Genomic DNA, 27,697 nt, shown 5'->3' with positions numbered 1-27,697 from the left:
CCATGCCACATGTTAGTGGATACCTATGGGAGACAGCTTGTAGACAGGAGACTCGTTCAAAGCATAGAGGACGTGGCTCAGGAGGAGTGGCAGTATTGTTTAGAGAGGAGCTGCAGCCACTGATACATATAATCCGCAGAGATGAGCAGGCTAGGTACATGTGGGTTAGACTGAGGGCAGAGACGGGCAGATTCTCTACATTGCTATATGCTATTTTGCTCCTAGTACATCAGTGTATGCATCACCTAGCGGGCAGTCTCCCTTTTCTATTTTGGATGACATTTGGGAGTTCTCCAGGAATGGTGACATCATTCTCCTGGGGGACTTCAATGCCAGGACCGGCCCATAACCAGATAGTATTTTATGATACCTCAGAGGAGACGCCGAGGGAGCTTGATGTTAGGGATATGGGCCTATCTAGACTCTCACAGGATGAGGAACATACAGTGTATGGGCGGTATTTGATAGACATGGGGACTGCACATGGATTGGCCATCCTGAATGGCCTACAGAGATTCCCGACAGCGGGCAATTTCACTAGCTTTCCACATCAGCATGGTGCCAGTACAGTGGACTATGTTATGGCTCAGCCCAATCTCATTCCCTCTTTTCAGGATTTTATGGTAGGCACTAGGCCGGTTGGAGTAGCAGTGGATCATGCTATCTTGTCCTTCACTCTCACATTTCAGTTCAGCACCGCTCCATTGGGACAGGTCTCCACACACACTCGTTATACCTTTACCAGGGAGACTGACACCGTGTACACGGATGAGATATACAAATGCTTGTGTGTCGAGGAGCCGGGACGGCCATTAGATGAGCTCACTCAGATATTGATAGAGACGCTTCATGCTGCAGCATCAGAGGCATATCCCCATAGTCAGCCTACACGGAGACGATCTGGGAGCATGCCCCAGAACAGCTGGTATGATGTGGAGTGCAGAGAGATGAGGATCAGATTACAGAGAGAGGTGCTCATGGGTGTTACCACTCACAGACAGTCACGGATTACCTTCCGGCGCCTAGTGCGACGGAAGAAGAGGGCTTATCTTGCTCAGTTAGAGAGGGATTTGTATCGGTTATTTATAGGTCAGGACTCAGGCGACTATTCCATGAGCATTCACCATCACTAGCCATTACCTCCACAGAGATTTGGGGTGAGTATGTAGCATCCATGTACACAGCACCAGGACAACCGCCCCTGCCAGACCCATCAGAGCCATGCCCAGAGACATGTGCTTTCTTTACTACTCAGATGGTAAGGAAAGCTATTGACAGGATGAGGACTGGGAGAGCATATGATCATGATGGTTTGGTAGCAGAGCACTTTATTCATGCCAGAGATATGCTTGCAGAGCTTATTGCTATGATGTTTAACCGAGCCATGTGTGAGGGTTTTCCCGAGACTTGAAATATGTCCACGATTGTGCCTATCTTCAAGTCAGGGGATCCCATGCTTCCTGGGAATTATCGTACCATCATGATTGGTCACACATTGGCTAGATTATATGCATCTATTCTTGAGCAGCAGTTAGAGTAGATGGGCAGAGAGAGAGGGCATACGTGCATCAGGGCAGGCAGGGTTCAGGAGAGGTTTCTCCACTCTTGACCATATCTTGACACTCAGAGCTATTATTGAGGAGGGCAGATTATATGGCAGAAGGATTTATTATTGCTTGGTGGATTCCGCAAAGCTTTTGACACAGTACCGAGAGCCAGACTGATGCGCAGACTACAGGAGATGGGAGTGCCCACAGAGCTGATTTGGGGAATCATGGCTTTATACATAGGACAGTTGTGGGGCAGGTACGTACTACTCAGGGTATATCTGAGATGGTTCACTCCACTATTGGGGTGAAACAGGGCTGCCCCCTTTCTCCCACTTTATTTGGGATGTATGTGGATGGGGTTTCAGACTATGTAGAGCGGGAGGGTGACAGAGGAGCACAGCTAGCAGGGACATGGATTCTGTTGTTATTGTATGCTGATGATATTGTGCTGATCTCAGATTCTCCAGAGGGGATGCAGCGTCATTTGGATGCATTGCACACGTTTGCATAGGATAGTGGATTGTCTGTTAACCTTGGTAAAACCAAGGTGATGGTGTTTAACACCACAGCACAGTGGGTTAGGAGGTCAGTACCCACCTTTACATATGGTCAAGAGACAGTGGAGTATACAGATGCATATACTTACCTTGGTGTGGTTTTTAGTGGCCCACTATTTTCCTTGAGGAGAGCAGCGGAGACCAGATTGACCAGAGCTTATGCAGCATTGGGGAGACTAGAGAGGATGTGTTCGCACGTTCAGTTGAGATTGAGACTGGCAGATTCAGAGGAGTACCAGCTGAGGCCAGGATTTGTCAGTTGTGCCAGATGGAGCCAGAGACAGAGTTACATTACATATGTCACTGTCCAGTATATTATGAGATACGAGGCCGTTTTCACTGCCTGTTCAGAGAGGGTTTCGGACCACTTTCCAAAGTCATGAGATACCAGGATCAGAGATGCCTCGGATTATACTTGTTGGAGCTGCGTAGACATAGAAAGGGTCTCTTGAGAGGGAGGGGATAAGACAGAGAGAGACACCTACAGAGGCAGATTACAGACTTCTTTCGACCAGAGATTGAGCAATCAGGCCAGCAGGCATTGCAGCTAGCCCCAGAGTATAGCTGCACCAGAGGTACACTGATTGATCGGGCTATAGAGTTGGGGCGGTCCAGGCGCCCCAAGATGAGAGCCCCATCCCAACACCGGCGGAGACTACAACAGAGGATCAGGACCATACTAGCACGGCATGGGAGACGTCCAGTCAGAGTACTCACCATGGAGGACATTGAGGATATCCGCCATCGACCGATGAGAGACATCTTTGGATAGTGATGTATATGATGCTTACCTTTGTTGCTGGAGTTTTCCTTCCCAGATGTTATCCATTAGGAGCTCCTAGTACCTTACTTTTCCTCATAGTTGTTGTTTCAGTTTCAGTTAGTTGTTTAGTTGTTTTAGCTTTTCTTACACAGACATTGTATCAGATCCACCAATTGTTGTAACCTTTTTGGTCTCATAGGTCATTTTGGCCTTTTGAGAACGTTAATATATCATTTCATTTCTCTCTCTCTCTCTCTCTCTCTCTCTGCCTGTGGAAAGCGCTGCAGAGTAATCTCGAGGAATGGCTCCGAGTCTCCAAGAGAAGCTCGAGGCCCTCCAGAAGGCAATGAAGGCACTAATCAAGGAGAACAAGAAGACATCTGATTCCAACCTCAATGAGGTGGAGAACAAATTACACCGGCACATCATGGCCCTCGAAGCACGGGTCACAGACCTTGAACAAGAGAACACGGCACTCAAGGAGGAGGTGAGTGCATTGAAAGTGGCCAAGAACACCGAGAAGGAAGAAGGGGAGATCAATGACAACACTCTCACGGCCATCAAAGAAGAGATCTCCAAGGAGATCACAAAGGACATGGAGGGAAAACTCAAAGCCAAGCAGTCAGGATGGGTTGAAGTGGTGAAGAAGAACATCCGTAAAGAAGTGAGGGAGGAGACTCAAAGAGAAGAACACCAAATTATTCACACCACCATTGAGGAGGAGAAGATGAGGCAAGCCCGCCGCCTCAACATTCGAGTCACAGGTATAGCCGAGACACCCAACTCCACTCCCGAGAAAGATGGAAAGCTTCTATGCACGAAGCTTGGCTACAGGGAAGAGGACCCTCTCCCCTTCACCAAAGCATGGAGACTCGGGAAAGACTTAACACGCAAGCGAGCCCTCATCCTACAGTTTGCCGGAGAGACGGAGAGAGGGTCACCTTCATGAGGAAGAGGGTGATTCTACGAGGATTACAGGGAGATCCCATCTATTTGGATGACGACCTTACAAGGATGCAGATAGAACCCAGTAAAACATGCATGCCGAGAGTCCTACAGGCCCGGAAAGAGGGCAAGAGAGCATTCTATCGCAATGGCCATGTCATCATCGATGGCAAGGCCACCGATTTAGCGTCAGGCGGCCTATGGGACATCGGCTATGGAGGATCCAGATTCACAAATACACACAGCAGTTTGGAACTGCAATGGAGCACTTTGGACACATCTTGGGAGGATGGAGGAGGTCATGGAGGGACGGGACACCATACTACTTACAACAGAGACGCACCAGAGCCCAGAGAGGGGGCTACCCAAAGTAGAGGGCTATCAGTGGGAGTTTACATACAGGGGGACCACACGGCAGAGCAGATCGAGAGGATATGGAGGTATAGCAGTACTCTTCAAGCGAGAGCTACAGGAGCGCCTACAGGTGGTAGCACGTGACCAGGAGGCTAGATACATGTGGATCAAACTGCGGCTCTCAGCAGACAGGGTGTTATACATTGCTCTATGCTACTTCTCTCCTAGAGGATCGAGATATGCCATGACAGCAGAGGAGGAGAGTAGAGGGGAGGAGGAGGACACAGGGCCATCGGGAGAGTCACCATATGCAGCCCTTTCAAATGAGATCATACACTACTCCAACCTGGGGGAGTCCTCCTTATGGGGGACTTCAATGCACGGACACAGAGCCGACAGTGCGACATTTATGATTTCAAGCACCCCGAGGTGATGCACACACTAGAGGTGGAGGACACGGGAGCTTGCAGGGTGTCAGAGGACATGGGGCCGGATAACACCAGATATGGTCATCACTTACTTGAGCTGGGAGCGCGACACCATCTCGTTATTTATAACGGGATGAGACAGTGGTAGGATTCAGGAGCACTGACATGCTTTCCACGATCGGGGGGGGGGGAGCACAGTGGACTACATCATGGAGTCCATGAAGACCACACAGGCAGTGACATCTTTCACCATCCCCCCCTGTCCTATTGGTGCGGATCACACGTACCTCTTACTGTCACTGGCGAGCTCCACACCAGCACCCACACAGCCCACACAGGCATCGCACACAACTTTCTACTTCACCCATGACTTGGCAGACATATATGAGCATCATGTATATGACGGGCTACTCTAGATGGATCCCCAGTCACCTCTAGACACACTCACCACCCAGCTGTCATCTCTACTACATACGGCCGCCACCCGCAGCTTCCCCCATCATACACACATTGCACACACAGATAGATCTGGGAGCATGCCCCAGAATCAGGGGTATGATGATGAGTGCAGAGAGCTATATAGACACCTCCGTGCCCAGAGAACACTGGGGACCATTATACAGAGACAGGCGAGCCGATAGATGAGGACCCTCACACGCCGTAAGAGGCGTGCATATGAGGAGGCACAGTACTGGGATATATACCACCTACTCATGAGCAAAGATGCAGCCACCGCATGGCGCAGGATGAGAGAGCCTCGCCCTCATACCCCGATTGAGGATCCACACACATGGCACACACATGCAAAGAGCCTCTACCATATCCCTCAGCAGCCACCCATACCACAACCACAGGAGTCCCGCCCTACCACCTCTACTTTCTTTACCGCCTCGATGGTAGAGAGAGCTATCCGCCGGTTACAACATGGGAGATCGACTGACCACACAGGTATACAGAGTGAGCATCTTATTTATGCAGCTGACACACTGGGACCCTTTGTTGCTCACCTCTTTAATAGGGCACTAGTGGAGGGCCTACCAGCTGAGCGGACTATGCACACCATCATGCCTCTCCACAAAGCGGGAGACATGCTAGACCCCAGCAACTACAGGACTATCATGATTGGTCATACATTGGCCAAACTTTATGGCGCAGTGCTCGAGGCAAAGTTGAGCTCATATGCAGAGAAGGAGGGACTGCGAGCACCAGGGCAGGCTGGATTCCGACGAGCTTTCTCCACTATTGACCATATATTCACTCTGAGATGTCTGATTGACCAGGCTAGGGCGTGGGAGAAGAGATTATACTGTTGCTTTGTGCATTTCCGCAAAGCATTTGACACGGTGCCACGAGAGACTCTTCTAGCGCCTAGTTCGGCCTCTAGTAGACGTTAATACAGCTTTCTTCTTTCTTTCGTTAATACAGGCCATCCGGCAGAGACCCATGCTAGAGCTCCTAGGATGATTATGACTCCAGCCATATACTGTTGTACTCACTGTCACTTTTGTACTCCCCCATATTCATGTATTCATGTATCCATGTACTCATGTACCCCATTTTGACTAGTAGCATTAGCTTCCCACTCTCCCTAGTTGCTGCTTCCGGATGCTCCCTACTGATGTATTGTAGGGCTAGATACTTACCTTCAGTTCTTTCTTTTCTTTTCCAGACAGTGTATCACATGTCACATGGTTGTAATTTTGGTCTCATAGGTCACTTTGGCCTGTTGAAGACGTTAATATAACATTTCATTTCATTTCTCTCTCTCTCTCTCTCTCTCTCTCTCTCTCTCTCTCACACACACACACACACACACACACACTTGTATACCCGTGCAGCATGCCCATCCATACACAATTGCCAAACATGCACGCAACCACCAGCTCTTAAAGAAGTTCAATATCTTGCCTTCTTTAGGAATTCATTTGGCGATTGCTGGATGTTAGACTGCAGAAACTTCACTACAACTTCTTGTCCACCTAACAATGTTCCATAGAATAGGCTTCCAAAACTTCCTGTTGTGAGCTTTTTCTCAAAATTATGTGTGATAGTTTGCATGTCAGCAAATGAATAGATAGGCACATCATTTGAACCTTCCTTCCACATGTTAACCACAGGATCTACAGCTCTTGATATCTCTGCATTCAAATGAGATGCATACATCAGTTCCAAACAATAACAACTATCATAATGACAAGCAGCAAGAAACCAAGATATTTGGTAAGTTCAGCCTTTGAATCCAGGCTACTGCAGGTAGATTTTAGCTTACCAGTGAAAGGAGGAACGGGAGGCCAGTGTGCAGAGTTTGCCACGAAAAGCTTTTGTTTCTTTCGGGACTTGCGTCTGTAAAGGGCAAACCCCAAAACAACCATCACAAGAAAAAGTAACCCAGGTGATACTAAGCCAACTATGAGACCTGTTGCAACTTTTGCAGATGAAGATTCCAGCAAAGATGCAGGTACAGGAGCAGGTGCCGGCATGACTTCGCAACTAGTGTTGAAGCAAAGCAGTGGGTTTCCAGAAATCCTGGACAGACAAGTAGGTTTCAAGAAGTTGGTACAAACTGGCATGATTTGTTACAACACAAAAAAATTATGACTCATGCTCATATTTCTCATGCGAATTAGTGGACTCTCACAATGCACACGTACAGGTCAATGTCAAAATAGCGCATCTCATAATCCCACTTCAAGAAAGTAAGGATAATAATGAAATCTGCATTTTCTCAAGTTGTTAGTTGAGACCATCACATGCGCGCCGTCAACACATTCACCATTACTCTCTCTCGGACCCCGGAGGCTTCACAGAGATAGAGATATTATCATTTACACAGAAACTCATCAAAGCCCCGAGAGAGGGCTACCCAAGGTGGCGGTAGTACATGGGAATCAGCCTTCAGACATGCAGTACTGGAGGGGTGCGTGGTTCAGGAGAAGTGGCATGCTTGTTTCAGCCTCATCTGAAACAGATGCTCACAGTGGTCAGATGGGATGAGGAGGCCCACTTTATGTGGATGCGACTAGCCAGACCTGGCTTGAGAGTGATGCCTGCAGTATGCTACTTCCCACCGGGGACATCAGTATTTGCATGCAGTGGGACAGAGGGGAGTCCCCATAAGCACCATTATTTGCAGATATTGCAGAGTTCTCCCAACAAGGGGAGGTCCTCTTGATGGGAGACTTCGATGCATGGACGGATGTATGACTTCAAGGGTGATGCCATAATGCTGTCAGAGATTGAATTGGTTGAGATGGGCCCACAGAGGACCAACCAGATATGCGGAAGGCAACAGCATATGGTAGACAGTTCTTGCAGATGGGGGCTATGCATGAGTTGGTTATATAGAACGGGGTGTCCACATGGCCACAGTCACAGCCTTACGTGTTTCCCGCATAGTGGAGGTTCTAGTACCGGGGATCACCTCATGGGGTCTCCTACTCTCATACCACACATCCTAGACTTCATCATTCCTCCTCCCCCCACATCCATTTCCCTCACGGTCTTGATCACATCATTCCTCCTCCCCCCCACATCCATTTCCCTCACGGTCTTGATCACATCTGACTAGCGTGCCAAATAGCCATAGTTTCGTCCTCGGCTCCTAGAACTATATCTGTGAGCACTGCCTCACTAGTGTGCCCAGGGCTGCATAGCCACATGTCAATCTGGCTTCAGCTGCCTTCCCCATAGAGAACTTGGGTCCAGAAAAAGTGATCCCAAGGATGTGACATGCTCCACGGGCTCCCCACAGTACAAAACCTGCTGTGCATATCTGCCTATCCACTGTGGGGTAGTGTTAAAGATCATAACCTTGGTCCTCCCAGGTTCACAATGAGGTCCCGGTCCTCACAGAAGGCTTGTAATGCATCTAGGTGACTCTGCAACCCCTCCGATGAGTCAGATATAAGGACAATGTCGTCTGCATACAGTAGGATCGGATCAAGACTCTTGCCAGTCGTGCTCCTGGTCCTCCCTGTCTATCTATGTAGTCAGATATCTCATCAACGTATAGCCCGAATAGAGTGGGAGACATGAGGCAGCCCTACTTCACCCCGATAGTGCTATGTATAACCTCTGAGAGAGAGAGAAAGAACTAGGGAATGCTGAGCCAAAGGGGAGAAGCACACGGGGTGCAAAAGAGAGAAAAGAGGTGAAGCAAGAAGTGCAAGGAAAAGGGGAAAAGAAGGGGAAGGGGAAGGGGGGAGGGGGGGGGAGGCAGCAGGGCTCTGCAAAGGAGAGGGGCTGCACAGAACGGAGAATGGGCTGAACAGAAGGGGAGGGAGGAAGCGCGGGAATCACAAGAGGACGGGGTGCCAGCTACAAATGAGCAGGAGAGGAGGCAGCCTGGGCACGTTGGGGGCAGGAGGGGTAGCAGGCTGAGGCAGAGGCACCGGACGTGCGCTAGTGGGGGAGCTCTCCAGCTCCGTGCCCACAGAGAGCATTTATTGAGCTTTGATCTTGTTACCACTCGTATAATGAGGTTGCCTAGCCAGAGCCCAAGATTATAAACTGAGGGTGGAGCATTGATTTCTAACATATTCTATTCCAAATTTTAGCAAACATAGTGTGCCATTTCTTCTTTCTTGAGCAAGACTATCAGTTTTATAGTGCCTTTTTGGATGCTCTATTTGAGCAAACCTGCCAGTCCTTCATTGAGGTGAAAACAGTTATGGAGACTGTTAATATTCCAAACAAAACTCTGATCCATGAAGTGTTATAGCACCTGGCAGTTGTATGATTGTTGAAACCATTCGGATACTCCCCACTAAGATTGTTGTTACTCAAATCCCTGCCGAATAAAGAATCATTTGTGTAAGAGAGACAACGAGGCAATAACAACAACAAGAGAAGGATTCTTAATAGAGCTGCCTTTTCTTTTGAAACATGTTGAATTTAAACAACTATTTAAAAACATGATTGACGGATAGATGATAAACTATCATTTACTTTTATATTAACAAAAAATTAATGTCAATATACCTTTTCAAATAATTTGGTGAAAAAAAGTAATAATTATTAATTTGCTGACATAGACTATTTAATAAAAAATAATCAAAGATTTTATTATATGGATTGTAAATTAATCAATACAATATATAATCTGTTTACTTATTTAATGACAATCTATATTAATAAAATGATTGATTGAAAAAAAATGGAATTTTCAGCATGCATGTGTGTGCGCATGCATGTGTGTGTGTGTGTGTGTGTGTGTGAGAGAGAGAGAGAGAGAGAGATTAACGTCTTCAAAGGACCGAGAGGGTCTATGAGACCAAAAAGGTAGTACAATGTATCCATGATGAATATTGAACCATGGAAAACAAAAACTGTAAAAACTAGCTGCACAAACTAAAGTATCCATGTGATGCTCTAGAGAGAGAAAGAGAGAATGTCTTCAAAAGACCCAAAGGGTCTATGAGACCAAAATGATGTATACATACTGTCTATGAGACCAAAATGATGTATACATACTTTAGCTGCACAAACTAAAGTATCCATGTGATGCTCTAGAGAGAGAAAGAGAGAATGTCTTCAAAAGACCCAAAGGGTCTATGAGACCAAAATGATGTATACATACTGTCCATGAAATCTTGTCATGGATGAAAAAAGAAAAAGCAACAGTAAACTAAAACTGAAAACTGAAAGCTAAGATCTCAAACTCTGAGATTATACAAGATTGAGAAAATCTAGATCCAACTATGCCATGTATAGGGTACAATAAGTGATGGGATATGGGAGAGCTGAATAAAAACAGTCAATCAACCATGTATGCCGTGCAAGGGCCCATCCAGGATGTCCATCATCGGTGATACAAGAAGGCTAGAGGGTGACTAGGGTGTCAAAAGGCTGTTAGAATATATCATCTCCAAAGGGTCTACATCACCTTTTTTCATGCTTGTGCTGGTCATTTTATGAGACCCTACATTGGCATATTTAACAAATATTATTTAGGCATTTTCTACCATTTCTTAGGCATTTTATAGCATTTTATGCTACTGGACAGCTATCGGCCTACTACAACTAGCCGACCAACTCTCTCGAGGGATATATAAGGGTTCTCACCCTTCCCCTCACTTTTCATCTCATTCTTGCATATCTACTGGAGGTCATTGGTTGTAGCAAGCCTCTTCTGCTTGTAAGCACCTACGGACTTTCCTCGTGCTCATTTTCAGTAATAATCAACTGTTTCCAACCTTCTACAGTGTGTGCTTTGGGCCTACAACCTGTGATGCTCTTTCTATCATGGTATCAGAGCCAAACGCTGATCTACACGTAAGAAACTGCTGCGTTTTTCTGATTGGAGCAAAGGCTTCATCATTGTGCTATGTTTTCTGCATTTGTACTGCTGAACGGCTGCGTTTTTGCCATTGGAAGCTAAAGCTCTCCTCTACGTGCTCAGGAGAGGGTTCCTGAGAGATTTGCTTTCTCTATTTCTCTCCTCCCTCCCTTTCTTCTTTCTCTCCTCTTGTTGTGCAAAGCTTGAGAGGAGGCTATTTGCTGTTTTTTTTACAGCCCTCTTTCTTCAAACAAGGTTTCTTGTCAGAGGGCATGGCTTCAGGAGATTTCTCTAGTGTTGCTCCTCCTCTGCTTATACTCCAGCTCCTTCATTGCCTGGATCCCTTGCTCCCACTCCCCATGTGGTTCCTCTTCCCAATCTTTCTTCTTTGAGTTTCTCTCATCTAGGTCTTGCTCCCACCCCTACCCATATACCATCCTACAATCCTCCCCAAGTCAGTGACTCCATGAAGCTTTCAGCAACCAACTATCATACATGGTCTTTCTACACTCAGTTATTATTTCCTGCCTACCCTAGTGCCCTGTATCCGTCTCTCACCACAATTGTGCTGAGCTCAAACTTGAGTATAGATCCATAGAGCTTGGCCAAGGTATGGCCAATCATGATGGTTCTGCAGTTATTAGGATTCATGGGGTCCCCCACCTTATGGATAGGCGGAATAGTGTGTGATGATTGACCAAATGGGGGAAAGCCCTTTGAGAGGGCCCTATTAAACATATGGCCTAGGAGGGGTGCTAGGGTGTTGCCTGCATAAGAGAGGAGCTCAACCATAAGCCCCTCACGATCCTGTGATCGGCCGTTCTGAAGCATGTGTATAGCCTTCACCACAGTGTCTCCTATGAAGAAGGTGGATGTGGTGGGACATGCATGAGATGGATCTAGGAGGGGGAATTGGTGGGGTATGTGGTACAATGAGTGTGCATATGAGTGCTAGATGTGTGGGTCTATGATGGGGGTGGGTAAGTGTCGTTCCCGGATCCTATGCCAAGCCTCGTTAGAATTCCCGCTTAGGAAGAGTTGGTATAAGTCCTGTTGTTTACGACAATGTGCTCGTTTCTTGCAGCGAGTAAGGTACTGGTTAATTTGTTCAACGTCATGCTTCTCAACTAATTCATGCAAAAGATGTGCACGTGTGATACAGCATTCATTGTCATACCAACAATTCTGAGGTGTGGTACCTATGCGAGGTTTGGTGGTGGACCAGCAGGTGTTTGGAAAATTGTCAATGGCAAATGTGAGGATAATTGTTGTGAGCTATGAGGTGAGGGTGGTGAAAGGTGCAGATGGGTCTACATCCAAGAGACAACGATAGAGCTGATTTGCATAGATAAGATCACAATCATAGGCGGTTGGTGGTGTGCAGATGAGGGTGAAGGCGAGGTAATTGTGGTCAGCACCAAGCGGGCATGGTGGGATGGTAAAGTAAGGTATCAACGAGGCTAGTTCTAGGGCGACCCCATAGGATAATCGATTGTATTGGAGTCCCCCCTTATACAAAAAACTAGTAAGCCCTCCTTATGCGATCCACCATGCCATCCCATTACAGATAGCAAGGTTGTGGCATGAGCCAAGTTGTAGGAGGCATCTCCCATAGAAAGTGATGTCTCCATCGTCCTGTGAGATCTTTTGTAGCCCTGTGCCATCTTGGTCTATCACCTACAATCTAATAGGGTCCTCAAAATCATATATCTATATCTCCTCAGTTTTGGTCCTAGCATTGAAGTCCCCAAGTAAGGACCTCACCTAGTCTCAATGATATCCTTAGGGAGAGCTGTGTATGGAGACTCCCTCCGGTCATGTGGGGCATATCGTGAGGAATTTGGGGCAAAATAGCATACCACCACATAGATGCATCTTGAGGTTGTAACCTGTAACCTCTTGACTATGGTAAACATGGGCTCTAAGTGCCCTAAATAAAACCGCTACTCCACTTGATCCCCTCACCCCTCCTAATGTTCACGTCTCTCCCCCCCCCCGGTAAGCCGACTCTCCCACTCGTATCCCAATACATGTGGTAGTCCCCTCTCCATGCTCTCATGCATCTCTGTGTAGAAGATGATAATCCATCTTGTGAAAATCTCCCTGAATCCCCCAATGTTTGACCACAAAGTCCGGTTGCAGTCATAGTAGCTAGAGGGTTGTTTGAAACGGGTTTCCTAAAAGTTTCAAACAGGTTTCGTAAAATCAGCCCAAAGTTTCCTACAAGTTTCCTACCTACAAGTTTTTGAATTTACAAAATTTCAAATATATATTGTATAAAATATGTAAAAATAACACTAAATGCATAGAATACATGGAAACATCAATTTGAAGCCTTCAGTCTTTGAATCGCAAATAACAAAAACCATATAATCATCCATCATCAATGTCAAATGATCATGATTCATAGACCATGGTTCACTGTCCTTGATCCATGATCCAATCATCCATCATTCCATGCCACCCCAAAAAAAAAAAAAAAAAAAAACCATACATGACACTACATGAAAAACGTTATCAAAAGAGTCACACAGATTTCGACGTTAGATTTGGGACCAAAAAAAAAATCAAAAAATCAAAAAATTTGCTTGAAAAAAATGTGTTTCCTACAAGGAAACGTTTCCAAGTTTCCTTCCCTGTAGGAAACGCGTTTCCTAACTACTATGGTTGCAATTCCAAACTTCCATCCTCATATGTGTGGTCCCATATACCCCGTGTAACTATTTGTGGCATCTATCTGTGATGATGTGTGGTACCATATACCCCGTGTAACTACATGAGACGTTTGTCTGTGATGATGACCTTGCCAAACTACCCACTTCCCCACCTTACGAGCTTCAAGCACCTGCCGCATGCTCATTTTGCTATACTCCACCTGTGTGGGAGCGAGGTCATCGCCAAGACAAATTTTCTCAAGGGCTGCTCTATGATCCAAAAATGCTTGCTAGCTAGTGGTGTCCTTGAATTCAAGGAGCAGTAGGTAGGCAGTGTGGTGTCCTTATCTGCTCTTCGTGCATTCATATATGGTGTCTTCTATGCGCATTTTTTGACATAGTATGGTGGTGTCTCCCTTGGCAGACTCCCTTTATTGCAGCCCAACCACAAGCACATGTAATGCCCGAAACTTCCTCCTTTTATTCTCCAGTGTCTCTTGGTGACCTCTGTCCACTCCTTCTCAACTTGTTTCTTCACTACTACAGCCCACCCTCCTTCAATCTCCCTTTTGGTCTCCACAATGTCCTCCTGGAGCTTCACCTTGAGGTCTGCAACTTCAAAGAGGATGGAAGGACTGATTTCTCCTTCTTCCTTCTTGCAGTCCTATATTTCTCCATTGAGCCTAGCTCTTTCTCCATTCCATCTAACTCTCTAGCATATCGATCCTTCAATTTGGCCATCTCCTCTTGTATTTCTGGCACCACCCGTTCATGGTGATCTTCCTAGATAGTCAAAATTTCTTTCAGCAACTGTAGGCAGTTTCTGGTAAGCACACTGCGTCCATTTGGTTCTTTACTTGCAATCACTTGGGCATTGATCTTATCGAGCACTTTTTTCAAGGACATGGGTGAAGACGAGAGCCAGCCCGATGTGCGATGAAGGGAGGGTGGGAGTGGCCTGTGGTTGATGGTTCAACTATTAACCCGGGGTAGGGACAGATATATCAAAGATAGAGGGAAGGTGGGCAGACAGCAGGGGCACACAGGAGGCGGGCGGAAGGGCGGAAGATGGGGGTGCACAGGGGACATGGTGCAAGCAGAGTGGCGGAAAGCAGTTCCAAGAAAAGGAGAGGCGAGAGCTGGTGAGGGTCCAGGGAGAGATATCTCAGAGAGGGAGGGCAGGTGGGCAGACAGCAGGGGCGCACAGGAGGTGGGCAGAAGGGCGGAAGGTGGGGAGGCGGGCAGAAGGGACAGGGTGCGGGCAGAGAGAGAGAGAGATAGAGAGAAAGAAAGAAAGAAAGAAAGAAAGATATATTAACGTCTACGAGAGGCCAAAGTCTGGATACAACTGTGAATCATCATGGATCGGTGGAGCCCATAGAGAGAGAGAGAGAGAGAGAGAGAGAGAGAGAGAGAGAGAGAGAGAGAGAGAGAAAGAGCATATTTTATTTTTAGAAACTTTATGAAAGAAGTCTCTAAGCAAGCTTAGAACTAACTGCCTTTATACAAAGGCAAGCCACTGATAATGATAAGATTCAGATAATGTCCACTATCGATAAAATGGAATGACTTACAACAATGTTAAATTTTCGAGTCTCTGTAGAGATAATGGGATGCTTCCAAACAGCGAATTGTTATGAAGATCCCTGCACAATGTAAAAGGAGAATACAACAAGAAAACAGCTCAATCACACACCTCAAGAAGATGCAGCCATAGACAGTGGTAACATCCCATGTTGGGGTCCACATAAAACTACAAGCAAACATGTCAAGGAAACAACTCCAAACATCACATTTCCAAAGCAAAACAATACGACTTACTTTACAGCATTAACACACATCCTCTGATATAGATGTCCATTTATGTAGAAATCATGCTCTCTGATATAACAAATATGTGGCCCGATACAAGTTTTGATTTCTGATAAACCCCTGGGGCCGTAACAAAGCATACTCTCTTATAAAATAAAGATATGGCTCAAAACATTATGAATGCTCCCCCATGAAAATAAGGCCATGCATGCACCTCTATGGAGGAAACCCCATGTAAACTCCCTCTTAGCAAGCCAAGCTCCTTATGTAAACCATTGTTGAAAGAGGTCTATGTGAATCAACCCCTAAGAACCCGTAAGCATCAACCCATATGAGAGCCATACGAATATCATCTTAAGAAGTGAAACTTATATTTCAAAAAACATTAAGAAATGAATCAGAAATGTCTAAAACCTTAATAGTATATATATGACCTGGCTGCATGCATGTGGCTGGCTTGTACAGTTTTTATACCCATGTGCCATAAGCTGAGTAAGCTATCTGGAATGTATCCATAAGCCAGCATGTTATGCGATAAACTAGACACCATACCAGGGATCTGAAAAACCAGGCTGGTCCCCCTGTCAGGGTATCTTCATTTCATAAGAACAGAAGCAATTGCTCAACATGCATCTATTGTCTAGCTAGATAAGCTCACTCTCCCCTAGCAGCAAGCCACATGCACATACTCAAACTCAGCTAAATGCATTTGAATGAAACAGTGGATATGGTTCTCTTTCTCCCCGATAGGGGCCAAGGGATCGTACGGTATGGGGTGAGCGATCAGGAGTTGGGGTTTATATGTAGAAGGGGGTGATGAGGGGTCCATTGGAAGGGGACAAAATTAGGGTGGTCGACTTCGCCCCCACCCCCCTCCCCGCACTTGTCAATCCCCCAGGCTAGCAGACCCTGCGATTAAGTATAAACAAATAGGAAAACACACACAGACTCAGGCATCTAGTTCACTGCCCAACCATAGAGCCGTTAGGACTCACCCCCGAGCATAGGGGGATAGTAAGCAACAAAGGCATGGCTCCACGTGCAAAGTCCCTGGCATCCCATACCACCAGTACACACCCATCGAATGTAAGCATGGAGTAGTCTCAAGACCTCAAGTCCAGGTATGAGAAGCCCATTTGGTATTTTACCAGTCGGCCAGCTCCTCTGCTCCAGTCAGCCAGCTTATTCAGCCCCAGTCAGCCAGCACTACCCACCTATAAATAGGTGGGGCAAGCCTCTCACTTTTCATTCAGTCTTGTACATATTTTGCTCCCTCACTTATGAGACTATTTGTGTCTCTTGCTTGGGACTGTTTTGCTTCAGTATATTGAGGGGGATTGTGGTGGTTCGGGCTTTGGTGGCACCCTTGGTACCTGTGGAGGACACTTTTTCTTCTGAGATTGTGCATATTTCTGAGATTGAGCCCGAGCTTTTGTGATGGCTGCTCCGACTTCTCTTCATATGTTCTCTGAGTCTACAAAGTTGGATGGTTCCAACTACACCTTGTGGAAGGTGAAGGTGAAATCAGCCTTGCGTGGCGTGGATTTCTGACAAGAACTCCAAGGATTTGGACAAGGATAAAGACAATAGCAAACCTTCTAAAAACAAAGACATTGAGTGTCATTAATGTGGCAAGAAGGGTCATAAATCTCCCCAATGTCACAAGAAGAAGCGTGATGAAGCACCAAAGAACTCTTCATCTACAGCCGTGTCCCAGACCAAGAAGGATAATGGCATTCTTCTTTTAGCAAATACTCGTCGTATACTTGCTCTTGTGACTTCTCAGCCACGGTCGTGGATTGTGGATAGTGGTGCTACTGCTCACATGACACCCCATCGAGATTGGTTCGAGGACTTCACTGCCAGGTCAGGCGAGATCACTTTGGGTGATTCTTCTTCCATGCCAGTGCATGGACATGGCACCATCCCCATCTTCCGCTCTTCCGAGGACAAGAGGTGCTTCTCTGACATTCTATATATTCCAGATTTGGCTTTTAGCCTTTTGTCAATGAGTGCTCTTATTACAGCTCAGGGTGCGGAAGTGATCTTCTCTCGTTATGAGATAACCATTCGTGATAAGGCGATTGGTAGCATCTTGGCTCAAGGAGTCCAAGATAGAGGTCTATACAAGTTGACCGCTCTGCGTTCTTCTGGTGCTTCTTCTGCTCTTTGGCATGCTTGGTTTGGCCATTTGAGCTATCAGCTTCTACAGCGAGCTTCGAAGGATGGGTTGGTTGGGGGTTTACCGACCATCAAGGCTCCTTCTGCTTGTTCCTCTTGTTTACAGAGGAAGCAACACCGAGCCGCCTTTCCGAAGGAGGCGACAGACAGATCTTCGACATCACTTGCTCTCATTCATGCAGACTTATGTGGTCCTATGAGTACCGTGTCTTTGAGTAAGGCGTTGTACATGCTCGTGATGGCGTTGTACATGCTCGTGATGGTGGAGAGTTGAGGTGGAAAAAGAGACTGGTTGTTCGATCAAGGCTCTCAGGATTGCCAGAGGGGGTGAGTTTACATCCCAGGAGTTTCAGCAATATTGCAAGACCCATGGCATTCGGAGACAGCTTACTACAGCATATACTCCATCACAAAATGGAGTTGCAGAGAGGAAGAATAGGACCATTATGGAGATGGCCCGTGCTATGCTTGAGCATTCTTCGTTACCTCGACATTTCTGGGCTGAGGCGGCTTCCACTGCTGTCTACATTCAGAATAGGTCTCCTACTGCTGCTCTTCCAAATAAAACTCCATATGAGGCTTTCCATGGTGAGAAGCCCTCCGTTGTTTATTTTCGGATATTTGGGTGTTCGGCATATGTTCATGTGCCTAAGGAGCATTGCTCCAAGTTGGACTCGAAGTCTCAGCGCATGACTTTTCTCGGATGCAACACTGTGTCCAAGGCATATCGTCTTTATGATCCTCAGGCCAGCAAAGTGGTTGTGAGCCGTGATGTGTTGTTCGACGAGACTCCTACATCTTCAAAGGGGGGTGGTGAGCTTCTTCTTTCTCCACCTCCGTCCCTGCCTTCTCCTCCTCCTCCTCCTCCCGCTGCTTCTGTTTCGCCTCGAGCTGTGGATTCTCAGTTAGATGATGATGACTCTGCTCCTCCTCCAACGAGTTCGAGCATATCTATGCCTGGATGGTATTATCAGACAGTTCGTGATTCTGGGTTACGTCAGCTTCCTTCTGCTCCTCCGCCTAGTTCTCTCCGGCGTTCTTCCAGAGTTACAGGGAAACAAACTCGTGAGGGCGACATGTTTGTTAATTATGCTCTTATGTCCTCCATCATTAATGGTCCTTCTGATCCCACTTCTGTGGACGAGGCTCTTTCACATGAGCCTTGGCATCGTGCTATGCAGGCAGAGCTGGATGCTATTGAACGCAATGGCACTTGGATTTTGGTGCCTAGGCCACTGCAGTGTAAGGTGATTGTTGCTGTGCGCTGGATCTTCAAATCGAAGTTCCGAGCTGATGGCAGCTTGGACAAGCACAAGGCGAGGTTGGTTGCCAAGGGTTATGCTCAGCGCCCTGGAGTCGACTTCGATGAGACCTTCGCTCCGACGGCCCACCATTCGCACCAATTGTTATCATTGTGGTCTATGTTGATGACCTCATCTTTACAGGTTCTTATTCTGTGAGGATCTGTTCTGTCATGGATGCTTTGGAGATAGAGTTTGAGATAACAGATCTTGGCCTTCTGCATTATTTTCTCGGCTTTGAGATTTGGCAGACCTCGAAGGGCATTTTCTTCTCTCAGCAGAAGTACACACGGGAGATTCTCGACAGATTTTAGATGACTAGATATAGACCAGTATCTTCTCCTATGGATATTAGTGAGAAGCTTTCTCTACTAGATGCTTGTCCAGGGATTGATCAGGGACAGTCGGGTTCTCGTCGGTTGTTTGATTTAGTTGACCTACTCCCGATTGGACATATGTTTCGCAGTCAGTTTATTGAGTTCTTTCTCATCCAAACCCCGTCAGCAGCATTGGTGGTGTGCTCTCAGAGTTCTTCGGTGCTTGCGTGGCACTCTGGACTTTGGCATCTTCTATGGCCAAGGATGAACTCTTGTTGGATGGTCTGATTTAGATTGGGCTGGAGATCCAGATACTCGGCGTTCGACCACTGGTTGTGTTTTTACACTCGGGTCTGGACCATTTCATGGAGCAGTAAAAAGCAGCCTATTGTGGCACTTTCCTCTACAGATGCGGAGTACCGTGCGATTTGTTATGCTGCATGTGAGGCGATTTGGGTGCGGAGATTATTGGAGGAACTCGGTTGTCCTCCTGCCCGATCTACTCTTCTTTGGTGTGGCAATCAGAGTTGCATCGCCATCGCCAAGAACCCTGTGTTTCATGCTCGTACGAAACACATTGAGATACAATATCACTATGTTCGTGAACGGGTTCTTGCTGGAGATTTGCATTTGGAGTATTGTCCTTCAGCGGAGAATGTTGCGGATTTGTTCACCAAGCCGGTTTCTCAGGCTTCCTTGGCTTCTCATCTTCGGCTTCTCGGAGTTTGTTTAGCATCTGGTGCTGAGCGGGGATGTTAGCACATTCATCCCCAGTTTCTGCCCATTTCTAGTGTCCTTTTTGGTCCCTTTTGTATGGCCCTTGATTGTGGGCTGGCCACCCCTTTTTTCCATATTTTTCTGGGATTTTCCCAGCCCATTTGGTATTTTACCAGTCAGCCAGCTTATTCAGCCCCAGTCGGCCAGCACTACCCACCTATAAATAGGTGGGGCCGGCCTCTCACTTTTCATTCAGTCTTGTACATATTTTGCTCCCTCACTTATGAGACTATTTGTGTCTCTTGCTTGGGACTGTTTTGCTTCAGTATATTCAGCATAGTTGCTCCATATCTCTCTCTCTCTCTTGCACTCTCTATTCAGCACACTCTAGTGCTCCTTTGCTTCCGCTTTGTGCACCGTTTCACATCAAAGGCCCATAGAAATGGTCCCCCGTAAACACCAGAAAAGCCACCAACAGGAGATGATATATGCTAACACCCCCTCCCCTCTCAGGTTCTGGGCATGGGAAGGTTTTCAGAACTAAGCAAACCAAAGTTCCCAAGGCAAAGGTAAAACACCTGCTGGGAATGTTAGAACCAACCGGTGGCCCAAGACCCAAGAAGCTGCCATGAACGCCAATAGCTGACTGAGATAATCCTTTGGTGAATAAATACGCAGCGTTGTCCTGGGTAGGACAATATTCAAGGATAATGTCTCCCTCCAAGATCCGCTCCCGAACAAAGTGGTACGGGATGATGGATCTCTATATACTTGGTATGTGCATGAAATACCTAATTCTTAGCAATAGCCAAGCAACTCTGGTTGTCGCATGAGATAAGGGTAGGCTGCTGCTGTCAAAAACCGATCTCCTCAAGTAGTCGCCGCAACCAAATCACCTCACAAGCGACCGAACAAGCCCCTCGATACTCCGCCTCCGTCGATGAAGGCACCACCGTAGGCTGCTTTTTACTCGTCCATGAAATGCCTCCAGATCCAAGAGTAAAGCAATACCCTGTAGTAGATCGTCGGGAATCTCCATCTCCAGCCCAGTCAGAGTTGCTCTAGCCACGTAAAGTGGCCCCCTGACCCCCTACTGGAGGTGAAGGCAACCGTGTTACCCCCGAGTCCTACAATGTCTGGTACAACCAATTGGGAATACGAGATCCCCCCTTAGAAGTCAAACCCTGCTCCTGAGATGAAGCCTACTATGGAGCATACACCGAAATCTCCTCCTCCTAATCAATGTCAGATGATTCCTCCGCCTTTGCTCCAAGACGTGTCGGATCAAGTCGAGGAAGACGAATAGGAGGATCCAGCGAGGAGCCAAGGAGAGGCTGAGTCGAATCAGCCCTTGAAGATGAGGAAGCCCCCTCTGCAATGGAAGATGAAGTCTCATCAACCACCACATCTCTGCTAACAATGTTCTTCGAGGTTACAGGATTGTAGAGCCAATAACCTTTGGATTCTGAGCTGTAACCAACCAAAATATGATGCTTGGACTTAGCACCCAGCCTCCCCCTGTCACCATCAAGTACATGAACAAATGCATCTGATCCAAAAACCCGAAAATGAGAAACTGTGGGTTTTCTAACGAGGTAGGCCTGAAAGGGGGTCTGTCCTAGAACAGCAGTAGTAGGGGACCGATTGAGAATATAAACAACAGTAGCAACTGCCTCCGTCCAAAGCTTTTGAGGAAGACTCCGATGTTCCAACATTGTCCGAGCCATCTCAATCACCATTCGGTTCTTCCGCTCCACCACACTGTTCGCTGAAGGAGTACCTATGTTAGCAAACTCCTGTTGAATGCCATGTAGCTCACAATACTGGTTAAATTGACGAGAAGTAAACTCGCCTCCTTTGTCAGCACGTAATGTCAAGATAGAGTGTCCCAACCATTTCTCCACCAGGGTGCTCCATGTTTGGAATCTGTCGAAAGTTTCATCTTTCGATTTGAGAAAATAGGTCTAGGTATACCGGCTAAAATCATCAACCAAAAGAAAAACATGAACCAAGAGATGGAGTGCGCATCGGGCCATACAAATCCACATGAACCAACTCCATAGGTGTTGTAGCTCCCCCTGTAGCCTTCTTTGGAAAGGCCTCCCAATGTTGTTTCCCTTCGAGACGAGTGACAAGGGTCCTCACATGTACCAACATTTGGCAATCTGTCCACCAGCTGCTCCCGAAAAGCCTTCCAACTTGGCATCTAAAAGAAAAGTCAGAAGAGTGGGTATCTAAACAACAAAGGCTGGATGAGTGCCATGATGTACCTCCTCTAAAAAACACAACCACCGAAACAGCCCAAGAGCTGCTCTCTGCACTTGTAGGGAGAGTGGGTGGGATAGATAGATAGTAGAGAGGAGAACAAAACACAAAAAATGCAGATTTGCCAAGTTTGAGTGGAGTAATGAGAAGGCAACAAAGGTCATCCAAATCTGGATGGTCATCCTTCAGTACTCATGTTGAGGTGTGGGAGTCTCTTGCAAATGAAAATAGGGATTAGGATCAATTCCCCCCCCCCCCCCCCCCCTTCCCTCGTTTTTGACCGTTGCTATTTTGACCTTTTTTTTTTTGAAAAAAATGGCTGTTTTCTATTGTTTTGGGGAGGGGTTGCTTTTGGTGTCGTTTTAGGCTCAGCAGCCAAGGATCTCTGGATGTTGAAGGATCTGTTCTCTTTAACCTTCTGATCACTGCTCCATATATGGACAGCCACCGAGTTTGTGTGAAAACGCAGAAAATCAGCACCAATCAGCCTCCAATCAACGATTCCAGGTCTAGACGCCTCTAGGCTCTGATACCATGTCAGAGAGCAGCGGAAAGGTGTAGACGAATGACAAAAGCACTGAAGCTCCAAGAGAGAGATGAGAAAACAGCAAAACGCTGATGCACTAATCCTCAAGAAACGAGTGGATACAACCAGCCGCCGTAGGCAAGGAGTGGACTCCGTAGGCAGAGGAGTGAAGGTGCTCACCAAAGTGATCAAGAATGATCAAGGAATGAATGGAATGTGAGGAAGGGGCAGCACATATATATACTTCTATATGAGCTGGCCGACCGCATCCTAGTCCCTCACATGACCTGAAAAATAGGTAAAAGCTCCACAAAAGGGTGGGCAACCCACATCAAAGGCCCATAAAATAGGGGAAAAAATATGGGAAAAATGGGGGAAGATATGGGGAATGCCTCAGCATAGAAATGGCCCCCCGTAAACATCAGAAAAGCCACCAACAGGAGTTGATAATGCAAACAAATTCCTCACGAAGTTTTAGGACCAAGGGATGCACGAAGCAATTTGGCTTGAAAAGAACTTCTTTGCAGATTATCCGGCATTATTGAAGGACTATTTGGAGGCTATGCAACTTCCGTCAAGTTAAGCAAAAGGGGTCATCGCATGTATCCTGCACTTGGATGCCACAAGGTCATATATCTACAGCAGGTGCAAGTGGTAACTAGCCTTTTGTGAGCCCTTGTCCGGGACAAGTCAGCCAAGGATCCATTGTAGAGGGTCATGGTCAGGTGTGCATGTCCACACATGAAGTCAGTGCATGTCCCGCACCTCTGTAACCCTCTCGAATGATGTAGAGGTGTACGGGCATTTGTTAGGCTTCCAGCCGGATGCACGGGCATCAGTCTAGGTCAGGGGATAGGCTTTGTAGAAGATTGTCTCATGGGCAGCCATGTACAACCTATCCAAGAGCCACCAAAGAGCCCATGGCTATTAAGCCTTCTCATAGCCCATGGCAATTGGTGTCAAATCCCCACGGATCCCCTCGTGATCGATCTTGGTTCGAAACTCGAATCCTACAAACAAACGAACAAACAAACAAGCAAGGGGGTGCAGGCCTGACTCACCTCCCAACCATGACAGCCGTGGGCAAGCCCACAGTCTTGGTTGTCCCCACCGAGCCACGAGCTGAGCTAACTAGGATGACGTACCGACCAATCTCTTCCTCGCGACGTCCCATACCGCCACGAAGCTGCCCTCGCGGGCCTCGAGACTGCTGCCGGCCTCGGCTGCATAAAGCAGGTGCACGTCTGCACTAGATCCAGGCTCCAAGACCATAGAGCTCTCACAAACTCGCGAGACTCTCTATAATACAATAACTAACCTTGGCCACCCTTTTATAGGCTCTTGGCCGGTTCATCGGGCGTCCACACTTGGCCGCCCGCCCATCCATACTTGGGTGCCCGCCCGTTAGTATTTCCCTAACTCAGCTCGTCAATCAGCCTGCCTAGTTCCAAGCTTCCCCAAGCCTCTTGCGTGCATGTAGCACACGGTAGATACACAGTGTGCACATGACATACTCCCCTTCCTCTAAGAGCTCACTCCTGAGCTCACTAAAAAGCCAGGGTAATCCCTCTGAAGAGTAGTCAATGTCTCCCATGTAGCGTCCTCCTCAACACGATCCTTCCACTTGATCTTGTATTCCGTGATAAGCGTATTACGCAATCTTCTTTCACGAAATCCGAAAAATCTTTTCAGGTTCGTGCGGAACAAATGTCATGGCCTCGACATCTATAATTTCTTGAGGAGTAACTAACTGATCTGCTCCACCCAGTACTTCCTTAAGTCTACTGACATGAAATATAGGATGAACTTTCACATGAGAAGGCAAATCCAATTCATATGCAACTGAACCAATCCGTCGTGTAACACGAAATGGTCCACAGTATCTAGGGGATAATTTCGGAGATCTACTTGTCCGTAAAGTCTCGGAATCTTTCGGAACTCGCAAATACACCATCGTTCCTTCAGAGAACTAGCTAGGTGAACGATGTCTATTAGAATAAAACCTGTGTAATATGCGGAAGCTTCGGAGAAGGATCGATACTTCAAAACTCAGAAAACAGCACTCTTTTCGCGACGGAATTAACGCACAAAACTGAAAGACGATGTGCAGAAAATAGAGAGAGAAGGGGGAGATGGAGAAGGACACAGTATTGGGTCCCAATTACCCTCTGTAGGGCCCCCACCACGGATGGTGTATTTGCTTTATTAGAATGATGTAAATTTGAAACAAATACAAAGTACTTGACCTTTTCTTGGCTGGAAAACCTGCCCTTGACCTTCAGTCCTTCACCCCTTAGCTTTAGCAAACCCTTGGCTGTCCTGGCCCTTGAATGCTTGGAGCTCTTGGTGAAATATGAGATGATTAATGGGATTATGGGCTGGGGTATTTATACCCCCTCTTGCATCCAGTCGGCTGGCTTCAGGACAGCCCACGACTGAATAAAAATACCCACACACTTAACAAAGTGTTTTCACACTTGATTAATTGTTTGTCCAGCCTGCGCATGACTCTGGTACAGCCCCTGGCTGCTGGGCATGCTGCGCATAGGTGTGGGGACTGCCCCTACACCTGGCTGCCTACTGTCTAGGGCTTAAACCCTCTGTCGGCTGCCTGTCCAGAGGCTCTGGAGCTGGCCGACTGCCCCTCCAGCCCTTGCCTTGGCTGGTGGGCAAAGTCTTGGGCCCTCCTGGCCCCTTGGGGGTGGTTCTACACCTCCCCCATGCCCATCTAAGTATGCACATGCAAATACCTACACTGGGGTAGCCCTATGGGCTGGCCCCATCTCTACATGCAAACTACATGCCTACAGAGGCCTGGCATCCAGTTGCAAACCAGATACACAGCACATCTGACATCATTCCAGAGGGAGACTCACAGTGCGGACTGGCACTGCTTCATGTGCAGGACAATGCACACCTGACCTCGGACGACTGAGATGGATCCCTGGCTGACTCGTCCCGGACTGGGCTCACATGGGACCAGTTCACCATCCCAGGTCCTGCACCTACTGTACAGAATGTCTACGTGGCATCCAAGTGCGGGATGCACGTGACATCCCCTTCTGCTTAACTTGACGGAAGCTGCATAGCCTCCAAATAATCCGTCAATAAAGCCGGATAGTCTTCGAAGAATTCCTTGTCGAGCCATACCGCTTCATGAGTTCCTCGGTCTTGAAACTTCGTGAGGAACTGTCGTAGTCTTTGGCCTGAGCCATGCTTGAAACGGTGCAGAAGGATCTGTTCTCGAACCATTACTTCTGCTTCATCAATGATGTCTGGTTCCGCTTCGTCCTTGACCTCTGAAGGGGGTGGACCTGCATATGGCTTCAACCAACTGACATGAAATACATCGTGCATAGTCCAACTCGGAGGTAGCTTTAACTGCATAGACACCTCATTAATCTTTTTCCGGATGGGGAATGGTCCGAAGCTCGTGAAAGACGACTTTGGGCATCGCTTGCCCACCTGCTTTAATCTTTGCTTCATAATCCGAAGATATACCCAATCTCCTTCCGAAAACTTCATGTCCCTTCGGTCTTTATTGGCCTGTCGAGTGTAGGCCTCTTGCGCTTTAGCCAATCTGTCTTTGACGGACTCTAGGATCTCCTGGTAAGACTCCGTCACTCTGTTCGCCTCCGGTACTGAAGACGACGTCCTGGTTAACAACGACTGGAAAGGCCTTCCAAACGCTGCCTCATATGGAGTCCTGCCAATAGCTGAAGAAAAAGAGTCATTCAAAACAGCTTGAACTAAAGGCAGAAACGATTCCCACTTACCTTGCTGATCGTGGACATAACACTTCAGCACATCAAAGGCCAACTGGTTGTATATCTCTGTCTGGCCATCTGTCTGTGGGTGGAATGCACTGGAAAAATTCAACTTAGTACCAAAATTATCAAACAATGCCCTCCAAAAATGACTGGTAAACTTGGCATCTCGGTCTGACACTATGGTCCTAGGAATCCCACCAATCGGGTACCAATGCCGAATGAATAGCTGGGCAACACCCTCGGCAGTCACATTGGCCCTGCAAGGAATAAGCATCACAAATTTGCTGAACCTGTCAACAATAGTCAAACACTGTGTATTACGCTTACTCGGACTGGGAGGCAGATTTGTGACAAAGTCCATCGAAATGTCTTGGAAAGGACCCTCAGGAATTGGCAAAGGCTGTAACAACCCTATCTTCTTTCCACGAGGAGCTTTCACCTTTTGACAAATGTCACAGCGTTGTACATAAGTAAACACATCACGCCTCATCTTTGGCCAATAGTATTGCCGTTCTAATTTCTCCAGAGTCGAATTCATGCCCCTATGACCACCTGTAATGGCGTCATGGGCATCATGGAGAAGAGCTGCCCGGAATGATTTCATGACACACAGTCGGCCTTTGTAGTAAAGCCAACCATCGCGTATCAGAAAATGGCATGGTCCTGTGGCATCCAATGCCTGTTCCCACTGCGTACCGAATTCCTCAGAATCCGCGTACGTGTGCTTCATGTCATCTAGTCCTGTACCAACAAGGTCAAATCTAGTGGTCTGAATCGCAGATACTTGTCCCTTCCTGCTCAAAGCATCGGCCACTGGGTTGGCCTTTCCTGGAAGGTACTCAATCATGCCACCAAACTGCTGGAATATCTGACTCCAGCGGTGTTGTCGATCACTCCACTGTGCACTTGGCATCGTCTGAATCCAGCGCAATGCCTGATGGTCAGTGCGAACCTCGAAGTCACGGCCATACAGGAAATGTTTCCAATGTTTCAAGGCCTGAATGACTGCTAGGAGTTCACGATCATAGACTGAGTAATTCTTTTCGGCGGGCAGTAACTTACGAGACATGTAAGCTACTGGATGACCATTCTGTGGCAATACACCTCCAATTGCGATGTTACTCGCATCGGTGATCACCTGAAATGGTTCGTCCCACGAGGCAAGGGCTAAACAAGGTGCTTCAGACAAAGCCACCTTGAGGTTCTGGAATGCCTCCAACGCTCGTGGAGTCATTCGAATCTTTTGCCTCCTTGTTTTCACTCCCTTTAGCAGATCGGTG

General features: G+C 47.2%; 1 protein-coding gene across 1 annotated transcript in view; it reads right to left on the bottom strand.

The window, feature by feature from the left end:
* LOC147607442 (senescence-induced receptor-like serine/threonine-protein kinase) overlaps nucleotides 1-27,697 on the bottom strand; it is a 79,457-nt gene that overhangs the window by 26,281 nt on the left and 25,479 nt on the right. The window contains exons 6-9 of the mRNA XM_086790570.1: nucleotides 15,103-15,174; nucleotides 9,321-9,386; nucleotides 6,867-7,123; nucleotides 6,506-6,735 (exon numbers count right to left, since the gene is read on the bottom strand). Coding sequence (XP_086646696.1) covers nucleotides 6,506-6,735; nucleotides 6,867-7,123; nucleotides 9,321-9,386; nucleotides 15,103-15,174 — 625 coding nt within the window. The remainder of the gene's footprint in view (nucleotides 1-6,505; nucleotides 6,736-6,866; nucleotides 7,124-9,320; nucleotides 9,387-15,102; nucleotides 15,175-27,697) is intronic.

The sequence above is a fragment of the Cibotium barometz genome, chromosome 55, assembly GCF_041138505.1.
Source record: "Cibotium barometz isolate CiBa-2024 chromosome 55, ASM4113850v1, whole genome shotgun sequence".
In the NCBI taxonomy this organism is placed as follows: domain Eukaryota; kingdom Viridiplantae; phylum Streptophyta; class Polypodiopsida; order Cyatheales; family Cibotiaceae; genus Cibotium; species Cibotium barometz.
Note: the sequence above shows the minus strand (reverse complement) of the source record. Positions and strands in the feature narration are given on the sequence as shown.